Source organism: Triticum urartu, chromosome 1A, assembly GCF_056163025.1.
Source record: "Triticum urartu cultivar PI428250 chromosome 1A, HENAU_Tu73, whole genome shotgun sequence".
Taxonomy (NCBI): Eukaryota; Viridiplantae; Streptophyta; class Magnoliopsida; order Poales; family Poaceae; genus Triticum; species Triticum urartu.
Window position 1 is genome coordinate 527,089,157 of NC_141873.1, and position 25,203 is coordinate 527,114,359.

Genomic DNA, 25,203 nt, shown 5'->3' on the forward strand with positions numbered 1-25,203 from the left:
GGATGCCAGTGTATGATGATGCTAACGCGCACTCCATAGGCACAACATGGCACCACCTTTGTAATAAACAATTGTCCTGCGCAAAAATATTACCTGCCAGAGTAATTGTTCCTGGGTGAAATATGTATGAAAATAGATAGAATAAATAGCACCTGATATTTTTGTCAAATAAACAAGGATGCTGGTGTTGGATGAATTTTCCGGTAGCCTTGCATGGTATAGATGTTTGCACAGCCTTCAGCGTCAACGTATGTTGGACTGCAAACTCTCGAGCCCTTCACGCGTTCATCAGATACCGTCGTGTAGACGGATGCCGTAACGGCGTCTGACCACAATAAGTCTAGCGTCGTCGCTATGGCACTGGGTAATTTTTCTTGAACGGACAGCTGTACTCAGATGGACAGATCTTCACATGTAGGAGCCACACAATTCATCAAGCCTTGGTTTTGATGATGGTCACGTACGCATGTAGTCTTAAAGCAAGGAGATCCCTTGACTTGGACCACCGCATGGAATACTTAAGTGATTTCCCTCATGCTATATGCCCCCGTGTCAGTGGAGAACTCTGCCACGTGCCTTGGTATTTCCTTTTATCCACCGTAAAATTTATCCACATAGCTTGTTTTGTGAGGACGTAAAACAAACAGCATCCGATCAAACCAGGAGCTGTAATGGCAGGAGCAATTTCAACTACAAAACCATGAAGAATTTTGAATGTTCTTCCAAGGGTCTAAGCAGTTGTGTCTTTCACATCTGGTGACTGTGTTGCTTCACAGACGACTCTCATGATATAATCACGCTTCATGTCATTGGGGACATTAACCTGAACAATTGCTGCAGAAAAACAACAGCATCCAGCAAGTACACCGGCGTTGACCCATCGTCATAGCAGGCCCGCAACTCTCCCAGGGAGTAAGAACCATGCAAGAGACATGTACCAAAATGGGCAGTAACGCCTGACCCACAACTCACCCATGGAGCCACGCAGTTACGGGCCGTAGCGGCGGGTTGGAGGCAACGTTGACGAGGCCGGTGGCGGCTCATAGGTGCTTGGCGTCCGGCGGCTCAACAATTTGGAGGCGAGGGGAGCAAAGGCGGCTCCGAACAATGGGGCAGTAGGGTGGCTTGTGGCAGCGAGGCCACAACGGCGACTCGGACGAGGCCAGCGGCTCAACAGCTTGAAGGCGAGGCCGGAGTGAGGTGCAGGCCTGGCACCGAAGCACAGCCACGGCGGCAGGGGTACGCCAGCGATGCACAGCCGCAGCGGCTTAGGAGCCATCGGGAGACCAGCGCGGGCGGCCTGCAGGTGCAGCAGCGGCAGGGCGCAAGCGGGAGGCCCGACCCAAGGTAGCGGAGGCGATGTGTTGGGTTGGCCTGACCCGGCAACAGAAGTGCATAGGGCGGGTCAACTTCATGGGCTGGCGATGCGGCGAGTCACCGCAGCGGCGGGCGGCTCACAGCATCAGTCGGCCCTGGGTGTAGGCGGCTCGGCGGTGGCCACGGTAGTAACAACTTGAAGCGGAAACACACCGGCAGAAGCGTGCAGCTCGACGCGAGGTCCGCGCGGGGGCGGCTCGGAACGTGGTCACGGCAGCAGAGACCGAATCCAATCCCCGTCCCTGTCCTTGTCCGGGTCGTTCCTAGTTTGATTTCCACGTGCTGTCTTCCAGATCGCCTCTTTGATCCAATCCATCGAAACATTACCGGACTCTGCTCGTCCAAAGTTATCTAAAGCACCATCCTAGTCAGTTTATGCGACTGCATCTGGTGACTCTGGAAGTGGCAGTAAAAATTGAAGACCAAACAGTAGCTTCACGTAATCCGTACTAGTAGTACTACTACTAATTGAAGTAGTACATGATGTTTCCTTAGATTTGACCCGGTCTGCACGTAGTAAACCATGGATGCTTCCTTTTGGGAGATTCTTCTGATCTGACATGTACCAGCAGTAGCAGTAATTCAGGTCCAGGGTACTTGTCCGTGGATGGTAAAACGTGGTTGTGTCCCCTTGACTGGCCACGCGCGGCTGCAGCGAATTTTGCCTCCGATCGGTCTTGGCGACTTTGTAGGACAGCGCAGCGGAAATCGATCTGGACAGACCGCCTGGTCGCGTGCGGCGCCGCGTGCAACCCTAAGTCTTTCATCTCCGATCTCGTACTATCAGCTCCGAGGTTAACCATGACACTGGTCACAAAACAATGAAGTTACCGGCTCTGTCCGAGGGGTTATCTTACGCACTTTCCGTGGCGCTTTTTCTTCTGATCAATCGCGAGCTCCACGATCCCTAAAAAGTTTCCTTCAAGAACTCATCACCACCATACACGGGTCTCACGGTGGGCGCCAACTGTCGTGGAATTGTCACGGCGGATGTCCTAGTGTCAGGATTTAGTCACGAGGCCAACGCATCTATGTGGTAGCTTGAGAGGGATTGAGCGGAATCGAGAGACGAAACATAAGACAACGAGTTAGACAGCTTCGGGCCCTGGGAAACATCATCCGGTAATAACCCTACATGCTGTTTGTGGCTAGATCTCATTATGCTCATGAGAGAGTCGCCGCATAAGCCAGCTCCCCCTTTGTGTCTGGCCCTAGAGATTATTTTCTCTCCCCCTTGGGGAGCCCTGCCCCTCCTTATATATGTTGAAGGGGCGGTTTACATGTGGAGTCCTAGTAGGACTAGGACTAGTCTATCCTTCGTGAAGGAAATATTTGTCATCCCTTTCCTCTTAAGCCGGCCCACCAGAGTATAAGCCGGCCCGCTAGGCCTTGGGCCTTGTCATCCGTCCGATCTGCCCGCCGGGTCTCCAATGAGTCACAATGTCCACGCGGGTTACATGTAAACCGCCATGTCCGGGCGGATCGCCAGTGAGTTGCCAAGCTCCAGCCAGGTCTCTGGTGAGTCGCCAAGCCCGGCCGGGTCATGATTCCGGCCGGGTCATACCGTGGGGTATATCCCCGACATACGCTACTTTGCTGCATCATCCTCTCCTCTTCGGGGAAATCCAACGCAATGCTCAAGAGGTAGCAAGAAGAATTTCTGGCGCTGTTGCCAGGGAGCCTGCGCAAAAGTCAACATACCAAGTACCCATCACAATCCCTATCTCCCGCATTATATTATTTGTCATTAGCCTCTCGTTTTCCTCTCCCCCCACTTCACCCTTGCCGTTTTATTCGCCATCTCTCTCTATCCTCCCCCTCTCTCTCTATTTGCCTCTTTTGCCCGTTTGCTTTTGTTTGCTTGTGTGTTAGTTTGCTCGCTTGTCGTCATGGCTAGTCCCATATCTTCTCCGTTGTCTCCCGAGAATGAAGTTCTACATTTTAAACAAAGGGAAGGAGAAAATCTAAAAGATGCTTGGTATAGAATTTGCAATGCTCAAAATAGATCTACCAGGAAGCAATCTACTTCAGTTCTTCTTCGCATTTTTTTGTAGGTGCTAATCCTTGGTATAGATATATCCTTGATACCATTACCGGAGGGAATTTCTTGGGTAGCCATACTTTTGATTCTTATAATGCTATGTTAGATTTATTTGGCTCACCACCTCTTTTGGTTAATGGGACTATGTTAACTTTTGAGCATGTTATGAAAAGACTTGAAATTATTGAAATAAAGTTACTACTATTGAATTAATTGAAAATCTAGATAAAAAGATCCACAATCAAATTACCCAATACGGATCTAAGGTAGGAATGACTTTGAAAAATATTAAGGAAAAGGAACCCATAGTTAATGAGAAAATAAACTTAGATTCTACTAGAATCGATAAACTTGAGGGTATCATTAAGAACTTGGGAACCGTTTTTTCTTCCGTAAAGAATAATCCTAGTCCTCCTACTAAAATTGCCAAGCTTATGTATGTTCCTAAAAATAAGGGTGAATCATCTAGTAAGGAAACTGCGGATCTTAAATCTATAAGTATTCATCCCAATCTTTTTGCTATCATTAAGGAACCAATTGTTACAAATGAATTTTTCGATCTTGTGCCTAAGAGTTTGATAATCACTAGAAAGAAAGAAATTCCTAAGGGAGATAGATGCCTCATTAAATAATTGCCTACCAAAGATGGCAATACCTAGATTTATTCTTGCTTGTTATGCCTAGCTAGGGGCGTTAAACGATAGCGCTTGTTGGGAGGCAACCCAATTTTATTTTTATTCTTTGCTTTTTGCTCCTGTTTAGTAATAAAGAAATTATTTAGCCTCTGTTTTGATTGTGTTTTTTGTGTTTAATTAGTGTTTGTGCCAAGTAGAACCGTTGGGAAGACTTAGGGAAAGTCTTGTTGAACTTGCTGTAAAAAACAGAAACTTTAGCGCTCACGAGAACTGCTTCCATTTTTATTTGGAGAGTGGTATTTAGTTAATTCTTTTTGCAGATGATTAATAGATAAATTCCTCACGTCCAGCAATTTATTTTAGAATTTTTGGGGTTCCAGATCTTGCGCTAGCTACAGAATACTACAAACTGTTCTGTTTTTGACAGATTCTGTTTTCCGTGTGTTGTTTGCTTATTTTGATGAATCTATGGATAGTAAAATAGTTTATAATACATAGGGAAGTTGCAATACAGTAGGTATAACACCAATATAAATAAAGAATGAGTTCATTACAGTACCTTGAAGTGGTCTTTTGTTTTCTTTCGCTAACGGAGCTCACGAGTTTTCTACTTTAAGTTTTGTGTTGTGAAGTTTTCAAGTTTTGGGTAAAGATTTGATGGATTATGGAACCAGGAGTGGCAAGAGCCTAAGCTTGGGGATGCCCATGGCACCCCCAAGATAATATAAGGACACATAAAAGCCAAAGCTTGGGGATGCCCCGGAAGGCATCCCCTCTTTTTCGTCTACTTCTATCGGTAACTTTACTTGGAGCTATATTTTTATTCACCACATGATATGTGTTTTGCTTGGAGCGTCTTTTATGACTTGAGTCTTTTCTTGTTAGTTTACCACAATCATCCTTTCTGTACATACCTTTTGAGAGAGCCATACATGATTTGGAATTTGTTAGAATACTCTATGTGCTTCACTTATATCTTTTGAGCTTTATAATTTTGCTCTAGTGCTTCTCTTATATCTTTTAGAGCACGGTGGTGGATTTGTTTTATAGAAACTATTGATCTCTCATGCTTCACTTAGATTATTTTGAGAGTCTTATTAGCATGATAATTTGCTTAAAATCCTAATATGCTTGGTATGCAAGATTAATAATAAAACTTTCGTATGAGTGTGTTGAATACTAAGAAAAGTTTGATGCTCGATGAATGTTTTGAGATATGGAGGTAATAATATCAAAGTCATGCTAGTTGAGTAGTTGTGAAATTGAGAAATACTTGTGTTGAAGTTTACAAGTCCCATAGCATGCACGTATGGTAAACGTTATGCAACAAATTTGAAACATGAGGTGCTATTTGATTGTCTTCCTTATGAGTGGCGGTCGGGGACGAGCGATGGTCTTTTCCTACCAATCTATCCCCCTAGGAGCATGCGCATAGTGCCGAGGTTTTTGATGACTTGTAGATTTTTGCATTAATTATGTGAGTTCTTTATGACTAATGTTGAGTCCATGGATTATACGCACTCTCACCCTTCCATCCTTGCTAGCCTCTTCGGTACCGTGCATTGCCCTTTCTCACATTGAGAGTTGGCGCAAACTTCGCTAGTGCATCCAAACCCCATGATATGATACGCTCTTTCACACATAAACCTCCTTATATCTTCCTCAAAACAGCCACCATACCTACCTATTATGGCAGTTCCATAGCCATTCCGAGATATATTGCCATGCAACTTTTCATCATTCCGTTCATCATGACACATTCATCATTGTCATAATGCTTAGCATGATCATGTAGTTGACATAGTATTTGTGGCAAAGCCACCATTCATAATTCTTTCATACATGTCACTCTTGGTTCATTGCATATCCCGGTACACCGCCGGAGGCATTCATATAGAGTCATCTTTGTTCTAGTATCGAGTTGTAATCATTGAGTTGTAAATAAATAGAAGTGTGATGATCATCATTATTAGAGCATTGTCCCAAGTGAGGAATAAATAAATAAAAGGCCAAAAAAAGAGAACGCCCAAAAAAGAAAAGCCATAAAAAAGAAGAAAAGGCCCAAAAAATGAGAGAAAAAGAGAGAAGGGACAATGTTACTATCCTTTTACCACACTTGTGCTTCAAAGTAGCACCATGATCTTCATAGTAGAGAATATCTCATGTTATCACTTTCATATACTAGTGGGAATTTTTCATTATAGAACTTGGCTTGTATATTCCAACAATGGGCCTCCTCAAGTGCCCTAGGTCTTCGTGAGCAAGCAAGTTGGATGCACACCCACTAGTTTCTTTTGTTGAGCTTTCATACATTTATAGCTCTAGTGCATCCGTTGCATGGCAATCCCTACTCCTTGAATTAACATCAATCGGTGGGCATCTCCATAGCCCATTGATTAGCCTCGTTGATGTGAGACTTTCTCCTTTTTTGTCTTCTCCACATAACCCCCCTCTATTATATTCTATTCCACCCATAGTGCTCTGTCCATGGCTCGCGCTCATATATTGCATGAAAGTTTATAGGTTTGAGATTACTAAAGTTTGAAACAATTGCTTGGCTTGTCATCGGGGTTGTGCATGATGAGAGCATTCTTGTGTGACGAAAATGAAACATGACTAAACTATATGATTTTGTAGGGGTGAACTTTCTTTGGCCATGTTATTCTGAGAAGACATAATTGCTTAGTTAGTATGCTTGAAGTATTATCATTTTTATGTCAATATGAAATTTTGTCTTGAATCTTTCAGATCTGAATATTCATACCACAATTAATAAGAATTACATTAAAATTATGCCAAGTAGCACTCCACATCAAAAATTCTATTTTTATCATTTACCTACTCGAGGACGAGCAAGAATTAAGCTTGGGGATGCTTGATACGTCTCCAACGTATCTATAATTTTTGATTGCTCCATGCTATATTATCTACTGTTTTGGACTATATTGGGCTTTATTTTCCACTTTCATATTATTTTTGGGACTAACTTATTAACCGGAGGGCCAGCCCAGAATTGTTGTTTTTTGCCTGTTTTAGGGTTTCGGAGAAACATAATATCAAACGGAGTCCAAATGGAATGAAACCTTCGGGAACATGATTTTCTCATCAGATAAGGCCCAGGAGACTTGGACCCTCCGTCAGGAAAGCCACAAGGCAGTCACGAGGGTGGAGGGCGCCCCCCCTAGGGCGCGCGCCCTGCCTCGTGGGCCCCTTGAAGCTCCCCCGATGTACTTCTTCCTCCTATATATATCCACGTACCCCCAAACGATCAGAACAGGAGCCAAAAACCTAATTCCACCGCCGCAACTTTCTGTATCCACGAGATCCCATCTTGGGGCCTGTTCCGGAGCTCCGCCGGAGGGGGCATCGATCACGGAGGGCTTCTACATCATCATCCAAGCCTCTCCGATGAAGTGTGAGTAGTTTACTTCAGACCTACGGGTCCATAGTTAGTAGCTAGTGTTGGGGAACGTAGCAGAATTTAAAATTTTCTACGCATCACCAAGATCAATCAATGGAGTCCTCTAGCAACGAGAGGAAAGGAGTGCATCTACATACCCTTGTAGATCGCGAGCGGAAGCGTTCAAGAGAATGGGATTGATGGAGTCGTACTCGTCGTGATCCAAATCACCGATGACCGAGCGCCGAACGGACAGCACCTCCGCGTTGAACACACGTACGGTTGGGAAGACGTCTCCTCCTTCTTGATCCAGCAAGGGGGAATGAGAGTTTGATGGAGATCCAGCAGCACGACGGCGTGGTGGTGGAAGCAGCAGGATCTCGGCAGGGCTTCGCCAAGTTCTAATGAGAGGGAGAAGTGTTACGGGGGGAAGAGGGAGGCGCCAGGGGCTTGGGTGTGCAGCCCTCCCTCCCTCCTCCTTATATAGGGGTCCAGGGGGGCGCCGGCCCCTCTAGATCCCATCTAGATGGGGGGCGGCCAAGGGGGGTGGCTTGCCCCCCAAGCCAAGTGCGGCGCCCCCCACCCCTAGGGTTTCCAACCCTAGGCGCAGGAGGAGGCCCAAGGGGGGCGAACCAGCCCATCAGGGGCTGGTTCCCCTCCCACTTCAGCCCATGGGGCCCTCCGGGATAGGTGGCCCCACTCGGTGGACCCCCGGGACCCTTCCAATGGTCCCGGTACAATACCGGTGACCCCCGAAACTTTCTCGGTGGCCGAAACTGGACTTCCTATATACAATTCTTCACCTCTGGACCATTCCGGAACTCCTCGTGACGTTCGGGATCTCATCTGGGACTCCGAACAACTTTCGGGTTACCGCATACTAATATCTCAACAACCCTAGCGTCACCGAACCTTAAGTGTGTAGATCCTACGGGTTCGGGAGACACGCAGACATGACCGAGACGACTCTCCGGTCAATAACCAACAGCGGGATCTGGATACCCATGTTGGCTCCCACACGCTCCTCGATGATCTCATCGGATGAACCACGATGTCGAGGATTCAATCAATCTCGTATACAATTCCCTTTGTCAATCGGTACGTTACTCGCCCGAGACTCGATCGTCGGTATCCCAATACCTCGTTCAATCTCGTTACCGGCAAGTCACTTTACTCGTACCGTAATGCATGATCCCCTGATCAACCACTTGGTCACATTGAGCTCATTATGATGATGCATTACCGAGTGGGCCCAGAGATACCTCTCCGTCATACGGAGTGACAAATCCCAGTCTCGATTCGTGCCAACCCAACAGACACTTTCGGAGATACCCGTAGTGCACCTTTATAGTCACCCAGTTACGTTGTGACGTTTGGCACACCCAAAGCACTCCTACGGTATCCGGGAGTTGCACAATCTCATGGTCTAAGGAAATGATACTTGACATTTGAAAAAGCTCTAGCAAACGAACTACACGATCTTGTGCTATGCTTAGGATTGGGTCTTGTCCATCACATCATTCTCCTAATGATGTGATCCCGTTATCAATGACATCTAATGTCCATAGTCAGGAAACCATGACTATCTTTTGATCAACGAGCTAGTCAACTAGAGGCTCACTAGGGACGTGTTGTGGTCTATGTATTCACACATGTATTACGATTTCTGGATAACACAATTATAGCATGAACAATAGACAATTGTCATGAACAAGGAAATATAATAATGACCATTTTATTATTGCCTTTAGGGCATATTTCCAACAGTCTCCCACTTGCACTAGAGTCAATAATCTAGTTACATTGTGATGAATCGAACACCCATAGAGTTCTGGTGTTGATCATGTTTTGCTCTAGGGAGGGGTTTAGTCAACGGATCTGCTACATTCAGGTCCGTATGTACTTTACAAATATCTATGTCTCCATTTTGAACACTTTCACGAATGGAATTGAAGCGACGCTTGATATGCCTGGTCTTCCTGTGAAACCTGGGCTCCTTGGCAAGGGTAATAGCTCCAGTGTTGTCACAGAAGAGAGTCATCGGGCCCGACGCATTGGGAATGACTCCTAGGTCGGTAATGAACTCCTTCACCCAGATTGCTTCTTGTGCTGCCTCCGAGGCTGCCATGTACTCCGCTTCACATGTAGATCCCGCCACAACGCTTTGCTTGCAACTGCACCAGCTTACTGCCCCACCATTCAAAATATACACGTATCCGGTTTGTGACTTGGAGTCATCCAGATCTGTGTCGAAGCTAGCATCGACGTAACCCTTTACGACGAGCTCTTCGTCACCTCCATAAACGAGAAACATATCCTTAGTCCTCTTCAGGTACTTCAGGATATTCTTGACCGTTGTCCAGTGTTCCATACCGGGATTACTTTGGTACCTTCCTACCAAACTTACGGCAAGGTTTAGATCAGGTCTGGTACACAGCATGGCATACATAATAGACCCTATGGCCGAGGCATAGGGGACGACACTCATCTTTTCACTATCTTCTGCCGTGGGCGGGCATTGAGCTGTGCTCAATTGCACACCTTGCAATACAGGCAAGAACCCCTTCTTGGACTGATCCATATTGAACTTCTTCAATATCTTGTCAAGGTACGTACTTTGTGAAAGACCAATGAGGCGTCTCGATCTATCTCTATAGATTTTGATGCCTAATATATAAGCACCTTCTCCAAGGTCCTTCATTGAAAAACACTTGTTCAAGTAGGCCTTTATGCTTTCCAAGAATTCTATATCATTTCCCATCAACAGTATGTCATCCACATACAATATGAGAAATGCTACGGAGCTCCCACTCACTTTCTTGTAAACACAGGCTTCTCCATAAGTCTGTGTAAATCCAAACGCTTTGATCATCTCATCAAATTGAATGTTCCAACTCCGAGATGCTTGCACCAGCCCATAGATTGAGCGTTGGAGCTTGCACACCTTGTTAGCATTCTTAGGATCGACAAAACCTTCCGATTGCATCATATACAATTCTACCTTAAGAAAGCCGTTAAGGAATGCCGTTTTGACGTCCATTTGCCATATCTCATAATCATAGAATGTGGCAATTGCTAACATGATTCGGACGGACTTCAGCTTCGCTACGGGTGAGAAAGTCTCATCGTAGTCAACCCCTTGAACTTGTCAATAACCCTTAGCGACGAGTCGAGCCTTGTAGATGGTCACATTACCATCTGCGTCTGTCTTCTTTTTAAAGATCCATTTATTTTCTATGGCTCGCCGATCATCGGGCAAGTCAGTCAAAGTCCATACTTCGTTTTCATACATGGATCCTATCTCGGATTTCATGGCTTCTAGCCATTTGTCAGAATCTGGGCCCGCCATCGCTTCCTCATAGTTCGAAGGTTCACCGTTGTCTAACAACATGATTTCCAAGACAGGGTTGTTGTACCACTCTGGTGCGGAACGTGTCCTTGTGGACCTATGAAGTTCAGTAGCAACTTGATCTGAAGATTCATGATCATCATCATTAACTTCCTCTCTAGTCGGTGCAGGCACCTCAGGAACATTTTCCTGAGTTGCGCCACTTTCCGGTTCAAGAGGTAATACTTCATCAAGTTCTACTTTCCTCCCACTTACTTCTTTCGAGAGAAACTCTTTCTCTAGAAAGGATCCATTCTTGGCAACAAAGATCTTGCCTTCAGATCTTAGGTAGAAGGTATACCCAATAGTTTCTTTAGGGTATCCTATGAAGACGCATTTTTCCGACTTGGGTTCGAGCTTTTCAGGTTGAAGTTTCTTGACATAAGAATCGCATCCCCAAACTTTTAGAAACGACAGCTTAGGTTTCTTCCCAAACCATAATTCATACGGTGTTGTTTTAACGGATTTCGACGGAGCCCTATTTAAAGTGAATGCGGCAGTCTCTAAAGCATAGCCCCAAAATGACAACGGTAGATCGGTAAGAGACATCATAGATCGCACCATATCCAATAGAGTGCGATTACGACGTTCGGACACACCATTATGCTGAGGTGTTCCAGGCGGCGTGAGTTGTGAAACTATTCCACATTTCCTTAAGTGCGTGCCAAATTCGTGACCCAAGTATTCTCCCCCACGATCTGATCGCAAGAACTTGATTTTCCTGTCGCGTTGATTCTCAACCTCACTCTAAAATTCCTTGAACTTTTCAAAGGTCTCAGACTTGTGTCTCATTAAGTAGACATACCCGTATCTACTCAAGTCATCGGTGAGGGTGAGAACATAACGATAGCCACCGCGAGCCTCAACACTCATTGGACCGCACACATCAGTATGTATGATTTCCAATAAGTTGGTTGCTCGCTCCATTGTTCCTGAGAACAGAGTCTTGGTCATTTTACCCATGAGGCATGGTTCGCACGTGTCAAATGATTCGTAATCAAGAGACTCCAAAAGTCCATATGGATGGAGCCTCTTCATGCGTTTGACACCTATGTGACCAAGGTGGCATTGCCACAAGTATGTGGGACTATCATTATCAACCTTACATCTTTTGGTATTCACACTATGAATATGTGTAACATTACGCTCGAGATTCATTAAGAATAAACCATTCACCAGCGGGGCATGACCATAAAACATATCTCTCATATAAATAGAAGAACCATTATTCTCGGATTTAAATGGGTAGCCATCTCGAATTAAACGAGATCCTGATACAATGTTCATGCTCAAAGCTGGCACTAAATAACAATTATTGAGGTTTAAAACTAATCCCGTAGGTAAATGTAGAGGTGGCGTGCCGACAACGATCACATCGACCTTGGAACCATTCCCGACGCGCATCGTCACCTCGTCCTTCGCCAGTCTCCGCTTCTTCCGCAGCTCCTGCTTTGAGTTACAAATGTGAACAACTGCACCGGTATCAAATACCCAGGAGCTACTACGAGTACTGGTAAGGTACACATCAATTACATGTATATCACATATACCTTTAGTGTTGCCGGCCTTCTTGTCCGCTAAGTATTTGGGGCAGTTCCGCTTCCAGTGACCACTTCCCTTGCAATAAAAACACTCAGTCTCGGGCTTGGGTTCATTCTTTGGCTTCTTCCCGGCAGCTTGCTTACCGGGCGCGGCAACCCCCTTGCCGTCCTTCTTGAAGTTCTTCTTACCCTTGCCTTTCTTAAACTTAGTGGTTTTATTCACCATCAACACTTGATGTTCCTTTTTGATCTCCACCTCCGCTGATTTCAGCATTGAATATACCTCAGGAATGGTCTTTTCCACCCCCTGCATATTGAAGTTCATCACAAAGCTCTTGTAGCTCGGTGGAAGTGACTGAAGGATTCTGTCAATGACCGCGTCATCCGGGAGATCAACTCCCAGCTGAGTCAAGCGGTTGTGCAACCCAGACATTTTGAGTATGTGCTCACTGACAGAACTATTTTCCTCCATCTTACAACTGAAGAACTTGTCGGAGACTTCATATCTCTCGACCCGGGCATGAGCTTGGAAAACCATTTTCAGCTCTTCGAACATCTCATATGCTCCGTGTTGCTCAAAACGCTTTTGGGGCCCTGGTTCTAAGCTGTAAAGCATGCCGCACTAAATGAGGGAGTAATCATCAGCACGCTGCTGCCAAGCATTCATAACGTCTTGGTTCTCTGGGATGGGTGCGTCACCTAGCGGTGCTTCTAGGACATAATCTTTCTTGGCAGCTATGAGGATGATCCTCAGGTTCCGGACCCAGTCTGTATAGTTGCTGCCATCATCTTTCAGCTTAGTTTTCTCTAGGAACGCGTTGAAGTTGAGGGCAACATTAGCGTGGGCCATTTGATCTACAAGACATATTGTAAAGATTTTAGACTAAGTTCACGATAATTAAGTTCATCTAATCAAATTATTCAATGAACTCCCACTCAGATAGACATCCCTCTAGTCATCTAAGTGAAACATGATCCGAGTCAACTAGGTCGTGTCTGTTCATTACGTGAGACAGACTAGTCAACATCGGTGAACATCTTCATGTTGATTGTATCTTCTATACGACTCAAGCTCGACCTTTCGGTCTTCCGTGTTCCGAGGCCATGTCTGTACATGCTAGGCTCGTCAAGTCAACCTAAGTGTATTATGTGTGTAAATCTGGCTTACACCCGTTGTATTCGAACGTTAGAATCTATCACACCCGATCATCACGTGGTGCTTCGAAACAACGAACCTTCGCAACGGTGCATAGTTAGGGGGAACACTTTCTTGAAATTATTACGAGGGATCATCTTATTTAAGCTACCGTCGTTCTAAGCAAATAAGATGTAAAACATGATAAACATCACATGCAATCAAATAGTGACATGATATGGCCAATATCACTTTGCTCCTTATGATCTCCATCTTTGGGGCGCCATGATCATCGTTGTCACCGGCATGACACCATGATCTCCATCATCGTGTCTTCATGAAGTTGTCTCATCATCTATTACTTCTACTACTATGGCTAACGGTTTAGCAATAAAGTAAAGTAATTACATGACATTATATATTGACACGCAGGTCATAAATAAATTAAGACAACTCCTATGGCTCCTGCCGGTTGTCATACTCATCGACATACAAGTCGTGATTCCTATTAGAAGAACATGATCAATCTCATACATCACATATATCATTCATCACATCATTTTGGCCATATCACATCACACGGCACATGCTGCAAAAACAAGTTAGATGTCCTCTAATTGTTGTTGCAAATTTTTACGTGGCTATTATCATTGCGACTGTTGTATTTGCTTCGTCGTGGCTTGCCATTGCCGTCTCGAATTTCGGAAGTGCCCGAGTTGCTGGCGCTATTTGCTTCTACGAGCGAGCCAGCTGTCTTCTCCCGCGCAAAAGCGGGTTATTAGAGCAGTTAGGGATGTCATGGATCTAGGTCCTTCTTGACCGAGGTGGCGTGCAAGCCATTCATCCCGGACGCTGTGTTTGAAGGCCGCAAGGGCTTCCGTGTCCGGACAGTCGATGATTTGGTTCTTTTTAACTAAGAACCTGGTCCAAAGCTTCCTTGCTGACACTCCGGGCTGCTGGACAATATTACTTAGGTCATCGGCATCCGGTGGCCGGACATATATTCCTTGGAAGTTGTTGCGAAAGGCGTCCTCCAAGTCCTCCCAGATGCCAATAGAATTTTCCGGCAGACTGTTTAACCAGTACCGAGCTGGTCCTTTGAGTTTTAGTGGTAGGTATTTGATGGCGCGAAGGTCATCTCCGCGGGCCATGTGGATATGGAGGAGGAAGTCCTCAATCCATACCGCGGGATCCGTTGTTCCATTGTATAATTCGATATTCATGGGTTTGAACCCGTCTGGGAGTTAATGCTCCATTACTTCGTTTGTGAAGCACAGAGGGTGTGCGGCGCCTCTATGTTGGGCCACGCTGCGGCGTACCTCTGACGGAGTCCATTTGCGGTTTTCAGCCCGGGCGTGGCTAGGTTTGTCATGTCCGAATAGGTGGTCGTCGTCGCGTGTCGAGGTGTGTCCTTGCGATCCGTAGATCGCTCTTGGGTATCCTGTTTTACTACCCCAGCCCTGCCGAAGGTTGTATGTACAACCTTGAGCTGTTTTGTTCTTGCCTTTACGGCGAGGTGGGCGGTCTGTAGTTCGGCTTGAGTTGTCGCTTTAACCGGACCAAGTTGTGGTCGACCTGCCGCATTGTGCGATGATCGTACGAGCTCGAACACCTTATTGTCGCCCTGGGGTAACGATCTATGCTTCGGGTAGCTTTTGGCTGGGCTACCAAGGCCGTATTTTTCGGCGGCTAGGACTTCGGTCCATCTATCATTAAGCAGATCTTGGTCAGCTTGAAGCTGCTGCTTCTTCTTCTTTAGGCTCCTTGCAGTGGCTATTAGTTGGCGCTTTAAGCGCTCCTGCTCGCGAGGTTCCTCAGGCATGATGAAATCCTCAGCGTCGAGGCTCACCTCATCCTCAGAGAGTGGAAGGTAATTGTCATCCTCCGAATCTTCGTGCGTGGCATGTTTACCAGGGCTATCCTGGCCGTCGTCCCGTTCATCATTAATTGTATCAACGGGATCTTCGTTGTCTTCGACATCATTGTCCATGCCGTCAATATTCTCGGAGTCGTAATCAAGTGTTTTGATTGAATCCTCGACTGTTGCTATGAAGTCGGTGGCGGGTGGGAAGCAAAATTCTCCATCGTCAGCCCCTAGCTCGAGCCGGATATAGCTCGGCTGAGAGTCCTCCGCCAAGGACAGGTTTTTAAATGAGTTTAGCAAGTCGCCCAAAGGCGAGTGCTGGAAGATGTCTGCGGCGCTGAATTCGAAGATCGATAAACGATCAAGCTCGGTGTCCGCGGGCTCGCGTGGTTCGGAACCTACAGCCGAAGACGAGTCCGGCGTTCCGGTGGCATAGGCATCGAGTGAGATCAGGTCCATGTGCAGCTCCAACGCCGCGGAATCTGCGGCCTCCGTGGTGAGGTTAATCCTCCCGTCTTTAGATGGCGCGGCCTGCTCCAACTCTAGAGCCGGAGCGGTTATAGGAGCGATCTGCTGGATGCGGCCCGATGACAGATTTAAGTCATGATCATCGGGGTGCTTGGGAGCGGCTACCGTGGTATCGAATCCGGCGAAGATCAAGTCTCCACGGATGTCCGCGACGTAGTTCAAGCTCCCGAATCTGACCTGATGGCCAGGGGCATAGCTTTCGATCTGCTCCAGATGGCCAAACGAGTTGGCCCGCAGTGCGAAGCCGCCGAACACGAAGATCTGTTCGGGGAGGAATGTTTCTCCGTAGACAACGTCGTTATTGACGATTGAAGGGGCCATCAAACCTTTCAACGACAGCACAGCAGAACTCTCAATGAAAGCACCAATGTCGGTGTCAAAACCGGCGGATCTTGGGTAGGGGGTCCCGAACTGTGCGTCTAGGGTTGATGGTAACAGGAGACAGGGGACACGAAGTTTTACCCAGATTCGGGCCCTCTTGATAGAGGTAAGATCCTACGTCCTGCTTGATTGATATTGATGGGTATGAGTATTAAAGACTTGATCCACCACGAGACCGTAATGGCTAAACCCTAGAAGTCTAGCTTGTATATCTAAGGTATTGAGTCTCCCCTATTCGGACTACACCCTTCGGTTTATATAGACACCGGGGGGACCTCGGGTTACATAGAGTCAGTTACATAATATGGAATCTTCATAGTTGTTCGCCAAGCTTGCCTTCCACGCCAAGGAGAGTCCTATCCGAACACGGGTGTAGTCTTTGGTCTTCGTATCTTCACAGTCCATCAACAGGCCGGACGTTCGAGGACCCCTTAGTCCAGGACTCCCTCAACGTGTGCTGAACACGGAGGTGCCGTACATTCGGTACTGAGGATCAGTCGATCATGAAGATGTACGACTACATCAACCGCGTTGTCATAACGCTTCTGCTTAATGGTCTATGAGGGTACGTGGACGACACTCTCCCCTCTTGTTGCTATGCATCACCATGATCTTGCAGGGGTCCCGAACTTCCTGCTTGACTGATCCTTTCTAGGACAAGATGGGGAGCACACGAGTAAATGAGCACGCTGTTGGGCGTGGGGCATGGTCATCCACAGCCAGATGCTTGCTCCGGCATGGAGGAGGCCGACAAGGAGCGCCAGAACCTATGAGCTCCCCAACGGGTCATTGATAGTGCCATGGGTTGAAGGAGAGGAAGAAGAGGGATCCTGAGTTGTGGTGGCCCTGGAAAGGAAGGTGCACATAATGGCACCGCTGGGTGCCGAATCTGGAGAGGAAGCTAGAGGTGCGTCACTGTATGCCAACGGGGATCCCTATCTTCATCATCGTCGCCGCACAACAGACCTCTCATTACGCTTGGTAGGATTGCAACAAGGGCCGAGCTGCGAAAAATCTAACCTATAGATTGGATTTTTGCGGGTCGTTTCATAAAAAAATCCAACGGACGAGAAGGCGGTCGACGCGCTCTGGAATAATAGAGGTCCCAAAGGCTGGCTTTGGCACCTTGGAGGAAGCCTTCCAAGATGATGTATGAAGTAGATAGCTTGCTTTGAGGGCTTTGCTTGTAATGCTCTCCACTTCCGTCGGAAATCCCTAATCTATAGAAGAGAGAAGAGTTATGTTTACTCTCTGTAAACTAAGAGCATCTCTATCCGATCCCTTAAAACCAGTCAGAGGTGTGAAAAATTTAAGTGTCGGCTCTCCCGACCCTCAAATATACTCAATGGGCACCACTTTCAGGATAAATTTCAGCCTCCCCCACACCCCCGCTCGCATTGAATCTTCACCAGTGTTGCCTTCGGCATCCACCCGCAGCCCCCTCCGACGGCCTGCCGACACCCCGCAGCCTCCCCCCTCCTGACCCACTCCGATCTGCCCGCCAGTTGCCACCGTCGCTGGAAATGACGCATATCTCTGTCACTGCTGTGACGGCCCTGTGGCCGAAAAAACTACTAGAGCTGCATCGTTTGTTCGAAAACGAAGCCGACGGACGACGGAGATGACATAGAGCCACGACTCGATGTTGTCACCTTCTATGTCCGCAAAGTATTCGACGAATTGCCTAGGTGCATTTTTTAGCTATTTTCATTTTGTTTAATAGTTTTTGCAATCAAATTCAGCCTAGAATATTGCATAATGTAGATGAAGAGGTTGAGGGAGATGGTCTTTGACGACTCTCCGTTGGACGAGGAGGAAGAAGATGATGCCGATTTTAAAATGTCCAGTCCTGTGATCGCTAATGAGCACCAGTCGATTGTTATGCTTTTATCATGCTCTTTACTTCATTTTGACCCTTTTATGTGCTTGAATTTGAATTATTTGAATTGTAAACTTTAAATTTGTAATATTCAATGAATTGTGTGAACTTTGATTATTAAATTTGGATTTAGTATGTGTGCAAATATGTACTCCCTCTGTCCCAAGATAAGTGTCTCAACCTTAGTACAACTTTGTACTAGAGTTAGTACAAAGTTGTTGTACTAGAGTTAGTACAAAGTTAAGACACTTATTTTGAGACGGAGGGAGTAGTTGAAATTTAGCATGTACATAAAAACTTAGAAGAATTGGCGAAGAATTTTTTTAGGGATCAAAGTTTTACGGATTCGACTAGGAATTGTTTTTTTTCTAATAGAGCAAATATAAGAAGTTAAAGAATAAGAGATCGTTTGAGGGGCTAAATTACAAGGGGATCAACTGAAGATGCTATAAGGCAAATGCCTCATTGGACACTAGTCTCTACCTCACTTGTTTGGGTCGGCCCATGTGCGGGCGTCTGTTTTTTAGTTTTATTTTTATTTTTTACTTTTCTGTTGCATTTTTGTCTTTTTCTACTTTAATAATTATGAGATTTAAAAACTTTTGACATTTAAAAAACTTAGAATTTTGAAATAAAATGTTCAAGAAAACATAAAATGTTTGTGAATTCAAAAAATGCTTGAGATTTTTCTAAAAATGTTTGCATATTCAAAAAAATGTTATTAAAATCAAAGAAAGTCCATGTATTAAAAATTATTAATGAAATTGAACAAAATGTTTGCTAATTCAAAAATGTTCATGCATTTTAAAAAATGTCTTAAAATTTTATAAACAGTCCGTGAATTACAAAAGAGTTTATTGATTCATAAAATATTTGCTGATTCAGAAAATGTTCATGTTTTTCTAAAAAAATCGCAAATTTAAATAAAAATCCCCAATTTCGAAAAAAATGTTCGTCTATTCTAGAATTTTTTGCCGATTCAAAAGAAAATGCTTAAAACCCGTTTTCAATATAAAAATGTTCAATTTTTTTAAAAAAATGTTTGTAAGTAGTAAAAAAATGTTGACGATTTTTAAAAACACCCCAAAATTTGTAAAAGTGTTCACGAATGATCAGAGGTATGTAGTTAAACAGTAATGCTTCTGAGTCTTTGTGACTATATACCCACGTGAATTTTGAAGAATTAACTGCTGGGATGGAGCGGAATATTATAGTATGCTTTTTAAAAAATGTTTTTTGAAATTCAGAATAATTCTTTGAATTACCAAGTATTTTGACAAGCACGATATTTTTTCAAAAAATGTGAACATTGCTTCAATTTCTGAATAAATTGTAAAAAGAAACATTTTCTTGCATTTGTGAATTTTTTTTTCAAAATGCGATGAGATGTGAACAAAATGTGGTCATCATCATTGAAGATTATGATTTTTTTTCTTCCGTTGCAACGCACAGACCCTTTTGCTAGTATATTTACAACTTGTGTTTTCCCCGGAGAAAGAAACTAGTATAATGTTAGCTTGTAAAAAGCGTCTTATATTATTGGGCGGAGGGAGTATATATTTACAATAGAGGCAAACATATTATGGGGCGGAGGACGTATATATTTACAACAGAGGCCAATATATTATGGGGCGGAGCGAGTATATATTTACAGCAGAGGCCAACTTACGCTGCGTTATAGGAGTCCAGGCCGGGCACTTGCTGTACTCCAGTTCGACCGGTGAAGGCGTGTGTCCAAGTAGCGGATTTGCTTCCGTCCGTTCAGCAGTACGACTCCAATCGTGTCAATCGTGTGCCGTCGATCGAGAGTACAAATACAGGGGTAAGATGTCGCCGGAGCAGTTCGTTGCCCGTACAGAGAGACAAAAGGAAGAAAAAAGAAGTCTGAACCCGTGCGCAGTTGGTTGCCCGCCGTCAGAGGCTTTGGAGGATGGGAGCGACCTTCTCGTCCGTTCTCAGGGCTCGGAGGGCCGGAGCAGAAGAAGATGAAGCCCCCTCGGCGGCACCCGATCGCGAGCAGAGGACGTCGTGGCCGGAGCTGGTGGACTGCGGCGCCATCGACGCGGCGTCCCTGATCTTGAAAGACAGGCCCGAGGTCTGCGTCTACTTCTACGACTACGGGAAGGACGCGCCGCCGACTGGGTTCGACCCCAAGCGCGTCGTCATCTTCCGCAACTCCGGCAACCGCGTCGTCAAGGCCCCAACACTCGGGTAGCTCCGGACAGAGTCCCCTCCCAAAAAATATACTCCCCATCCAGTAGGATATGGAATCTTTTTGCTCTGAAGTAGGATATGGAATCTCAAAAATAAAATAAAAACACAGTTGGATGTATTATTTCTTTTGGCATAGATAATTTTTGCGGGAAGTCATAGTCTTTTCTTTAATTTTATTCGTACTTACATATTCTTCGCTGTATAATATAATACCAAGTAATTACTTAACTAATAATTTTAGAGTTCTTCTTTTGCCGGGCTAATAGTTTTAGAGTCAACTAGCAAAAGAGCATGTGCGTTGCAACGGGAGAGAAAACATAACACACGCTCTTAACTCAACAATCATCACTCAAGACCATAATAGATTCATCTCCTTTATTTTTACGAGGCATCATATTTGCGTTGCCGCTTATCCTCCTCACTCTCGCGGGCGATGGCCTCGGTGTTCACACAAAACAACAAAAAACGTGTCTTGAATATGGTTAATCCTAAGGCGTCTCTCTCTCCCTCTCTCTCTCTCTCTCGCACGCTTTCTCTCACTCTCGCGATGAGAAATCTGTTGTTTTTCTCTGCGACATTTTTCAGAGGTATGCATGTGTAGTTATCGATATTTTCTTTTCCGTATATGATCATAGTGGGGTGTTTATTTGCAATCCGGATCGCCACCGGTATGAAAAAAAAAGAATCTTGCGCTATAAATTATAAGTTTGCTTCCATAGTAATATTTTAAAAATATTTAACAGGTAAAATTAACATCATATTTAGATTCCACATATTTTTCTAATAAAATTTCATATATAATATGTTAAAATCGAAGTTACGGTTTAAAAGATACACATAATTTAGAAAATTATTTGGTTTGAATCAAATATATTCTAAAATAATATTTAAAAATACTTAACAGGTAAAATAATCTCATATTCATATTCTACATATTTTTCTAATCAAATTTCATCTCTACTATTAAAGGAGGATCGAACGTCGTGATGGTTCGACCTCCTTCGATGGTTCAACCTCGTTCCCCGCCCTCCCCTTCGCACGATCACTCTCTCCCCCCACGATAAAAGGAAACAAGAAAAGCCACGATAAGAAAAAAAGCAGCTACGACCTGGAACAGGGACACCTCCCACGTCCCACGTCCAGCAACCCCCTCGCTCCTCCCAATCCCCGTGTATCGCTCCCGAGAAAATTCACCATTGCCGTCCTTCATGCTACTAGCCGACGACGTCAGCCGCTTCATCGAGGTTGACGAGTCCCTCGACCCAAAACCCAACCCTTTCGCTCGCCTGCGTTGGTGGCTCAGTCAGTCTCGATGGGGTCGGTTACTAGATCTCAATCATCCGGCTCATCTCCGCGACGGCACCCTCGGGCCTCGGCTTCGGCGGCGGGTCAAACCAGATCGTGCGTCGCGGAGGTGGCCGGCTGCGTGGAAGCTAGGCCTCCACCTTGAGCAGGGGACGGGAGTGGGACACATACACACGTATGCAACCCAGCAACCTCGGCCGCCGGTGTGCCACCAAGGACGAGCCTCCGGCATGTGGCGACTTTCATCTGCACCGGCACATCCTCTAGGGCTGTGCGGTGACGGCTCGATCTATTCCTACGAGGTGGTAGTACGAATCCCCCCCCCCCCCCTTCTCAGCTTCATTTGGTTCAGTTTTTGTGCTGACTTGGTTAATTTGCATGGACGAAAGGATGTTTTACTGCCTTCCTCTATCCGGCCCCAACTCTTCTCTCCGTCAGGTGCGTCTCATATATGTTCTTGTTTGGCTACAGGAACGGGACATGAGGGGAATGAGAGGAAGGGTGAGATTGTTTTCCGTTGCTTCTTAATCTGGCACGAAGAGAAAGAAAGATAGAGAGAGGGGACGGGTACTTGCGAAAGTGCCCATCTAATCCTAATTTTTGTCAAAGATAGATGGGAGAAACATAAGCAATACAAGATCTTTGAGCCACAATTCAATTAGCACAGGATTCCCCAAAACATTTGCTCCACTCCTAATTCCACTGACCTTTCGTCGACGATGTGAATATCGCTGGAGCTTCTTGTCCTAGATTTTACACAACCATATGTGTTCTACTCACGGTGGAAAAGCCCACCTATGAGTGAGATAGAACAAAGGAGTGGCATGATGTCAGTAAGTGGTGTTATGGTAGAGACAGTTATGGTGTTCTTATGGCATTAATGGGTGCACATCACATTGACAACGATGGTGCAAAAGACCTGACTTATGTTGATAGAATCCATGTGTTTTTAGCATCAAACATCATAAAATTATTCAGTTTTCAACAAGTTTTCTTATAATGGTTCAAATGATGATGGATCAACTATTTGGGCTGACCTCATGCTGTTCTACGGAAGTTTGGTTTAGCATTTTGTTTTTCTCTACAGAAGACCATGTAATATGATTTGGAGGTCGTCGTTTTGCGGTTATTGAACTTTGAGTTTGTAATGTCTGTTCATGCCTAATAGTCAACATATACTGTAAAAGTTTAGGATCTATAACATCCAGATACATCCGCCCATACTGGATGTGTATTTCTTCGAGGTATACTAAATTGACATGTTGTTGGTTAATGCTTCATATATTATATAAGTAATCCATTTCACATGACTTCATCCTTTCAAATCTTGCAGGATCGTGTCCTCATATAGAGTACACTAGTTCTCTTATTTGGAGTTTAATCCATGTAAGCATGAAGTTTTGCTCATACGGTAAGTACTTAATAGACTTGGTTTGCCACAAAATGAATTAACTGGCTTTGGTTTTGGCTGACCTGGAACGATGTATTTGTACATTGCACCTTCAGTCCTTTGCAGACTCTTATTATTTGTTCAAGAAATTCCTCAGAGCATCTCCAGCCGCGCCCTCAAGAAGGCCCCCCAGGCGATTTTTCGACCGCCGGCGCCAAAAAATCGGCCCAGTCGCGCCCCAAAGGGCCCAGTTTTCGCCGGCTCGGGCCGAAATTGGCGTCGGCGGACCCAACCCGAACCCGGAGCGCTGGGGGTCGCTCGGGGGCGCCGGGCGAATCTTTTTCGGCGCGAAGAGCTGCGGGCCAGCCGCGTCAGCGACTCGACTCTCTTCTCGCCGCATCGTCGTCCTCATCGCCTCGTTTCCCGCAGAGAATCAATGCCAAAGCTGCGCGCTGCGCGCGCTGCCACGCCGGTCAGCCTCCATTGATGCCTCACGGGCGGCGCAGTGAAGGCCGGGCGACGCGCGTCCCCTCGGTCGCCACGCCATCAAGCCACGCGTAACGCGCCGGCCAAGTCTACCACGCGGCGCCTTCGCCTATATAAGCCGACCATCAGCGCGCCGGAGGCACGCACAGACACTACACCGCCGACACGCCCATTTCTCCCCCCTTCCTCCTCTCGCCGTCTCCAGTCCAGAAGAATGGTCGAGCGCTTTCCAGGCGACGACGCGGCGGCGAATGGCTTCGGGCGCCGCCATCTTCACGAGGACGAGGCTCGCCTCCTTTTCGAGGCCGAGTACCCGGTCCCGCCGTACATGTGGGTGCCCGGGGCTTGGAGTATCAGCGCCGGCGGCGTGCCGGTGCCATCACCACCCACCAGGGCGCCGCGGCGTGCGGAGATCGCACGTATCCGCGCGTCCCTGCCGCAGGCGGCGAGGGAGGGGCCACGGTACGTCCCCGACAGCCCTCTCTGGGAGCCCTACTTCCGACGCCGTCACGCCGAGCAGCTCGAGGCTACCAACGGCGTCGTGCCCTCCGGCAGGCTCAACTCCGATGGCCGGCGCCGGTGGTGGGGCGTGCCCGACCGCACATTGGAGGCCGTCCTCAAGTACATCGAGGGCGGCAACACGCCGCGCCTCGAGTACCCCGCTCACCCGTCCTTCTCACGCCGCCGTGGAAGCTCCTGGACGCCGAGGCGCATGGAGCGGCCTGGGGCGTCCTCCTCCTCGTCCGGCCGCTCGTCGGTCTCTCCCTGCCTCCGCCCTGTCAAGACTCCGCCCCAGGACACGCCTATCAGCGCGCGCACCCGCAGCTCCGGCGTCCGCATCGGCGACTCCCCCCCCCCCCCCCCACCGGCCACTTCGTCCTCGTCGAGCCCAAGCCGGAGCCCGGCCTCCCCGCGGAGTATGAGGAGATAGCTCGGCGCGGCTTCTCCGACGAGGACGCCCTGCGGTGGGCGCGGGACGACTACCTCCGGACGGAGATGACCTGGCAGACCCGGGCCCTGGAGGAGATCGCCGCCCGCAAGCATGGGCGCGAGGACGAGCACGGCATCGTCGTCCTCGACAGCGACGACGACGACGACGCCTCCGAACCGTCCAAACCCCGCGCCAACCGGGGGAGGGATGCAACAGGGACGTCGGCGGCGGCGGCGGAGACGACGACGACGACGACGGCGGCGGCGACTACACGCGGTTCTACCGCCTCCTCGGCATGTAGAACTGCAAAGGCGGGCGGCGGGCGGCGAGCGGCGAGGTAGACGGCGAGGAGCGGCGATGGAGACGGCGGGGGCAGCCCGTGCTAGTTTTTTTTCCTTTTTTTGTAAAATATGTTTAAATTTGAACGAACTCGCCGATGTTTGCGATAAATTTGAGCCGTGTTTGCGCCGTATTTGACTTTTTTAAAAAAATGTGGGCGCCGCGACTGGGGGGCATCTCGCCCCCAGTGCGCGGTTTAGCGCCGGTGCGCCCCCAGGGGCGATTTTTAGCCCCTCCTGGGGGGCCAACGGCTGGAGATGCTCTCATGTTTCTTTTGTTATGTGTATAGCTTTCAGCCTGCCACTGTTCAAATCTGCAAGTGGCTGACGCCATATGTAGTTGCCAGCACTACACGAGTTCAGAAATGAA

The 25,203-nt window shown here is 46.8% G+C and overlaps 1 protein-coding gene across 1 annotated transcript; it reads left to right on the forward strand.

Moving 5' to 3' along the window:
- The first annotated feature begins 23,778 nt into the window (after positions 1-23,778).
- LOC147992210 (uncharacterized) lies at positions 23,779-24,495 on the forward strand. The gene has a single exon (XM_087539989.1). It carries the CDS (start codon positions 23,779-23,781, stop codon positions 24,493-24,495), a length of 717 nt encoding a protein of 238 aa, XP_087396115.1.
- Positions 24,496-25,203: the final 708 nt, after the last annotated feature.

What these genes read in the sequence shown, in the direction of transcription:
- LOC147992210 (XM_087539989.1), top strand. Translation starts at nt 23,779, where the DNA reads ATGGTCGAGCGCTTTCCAGGCGACGACGCGGCGGCGAATGGCTTCGGG.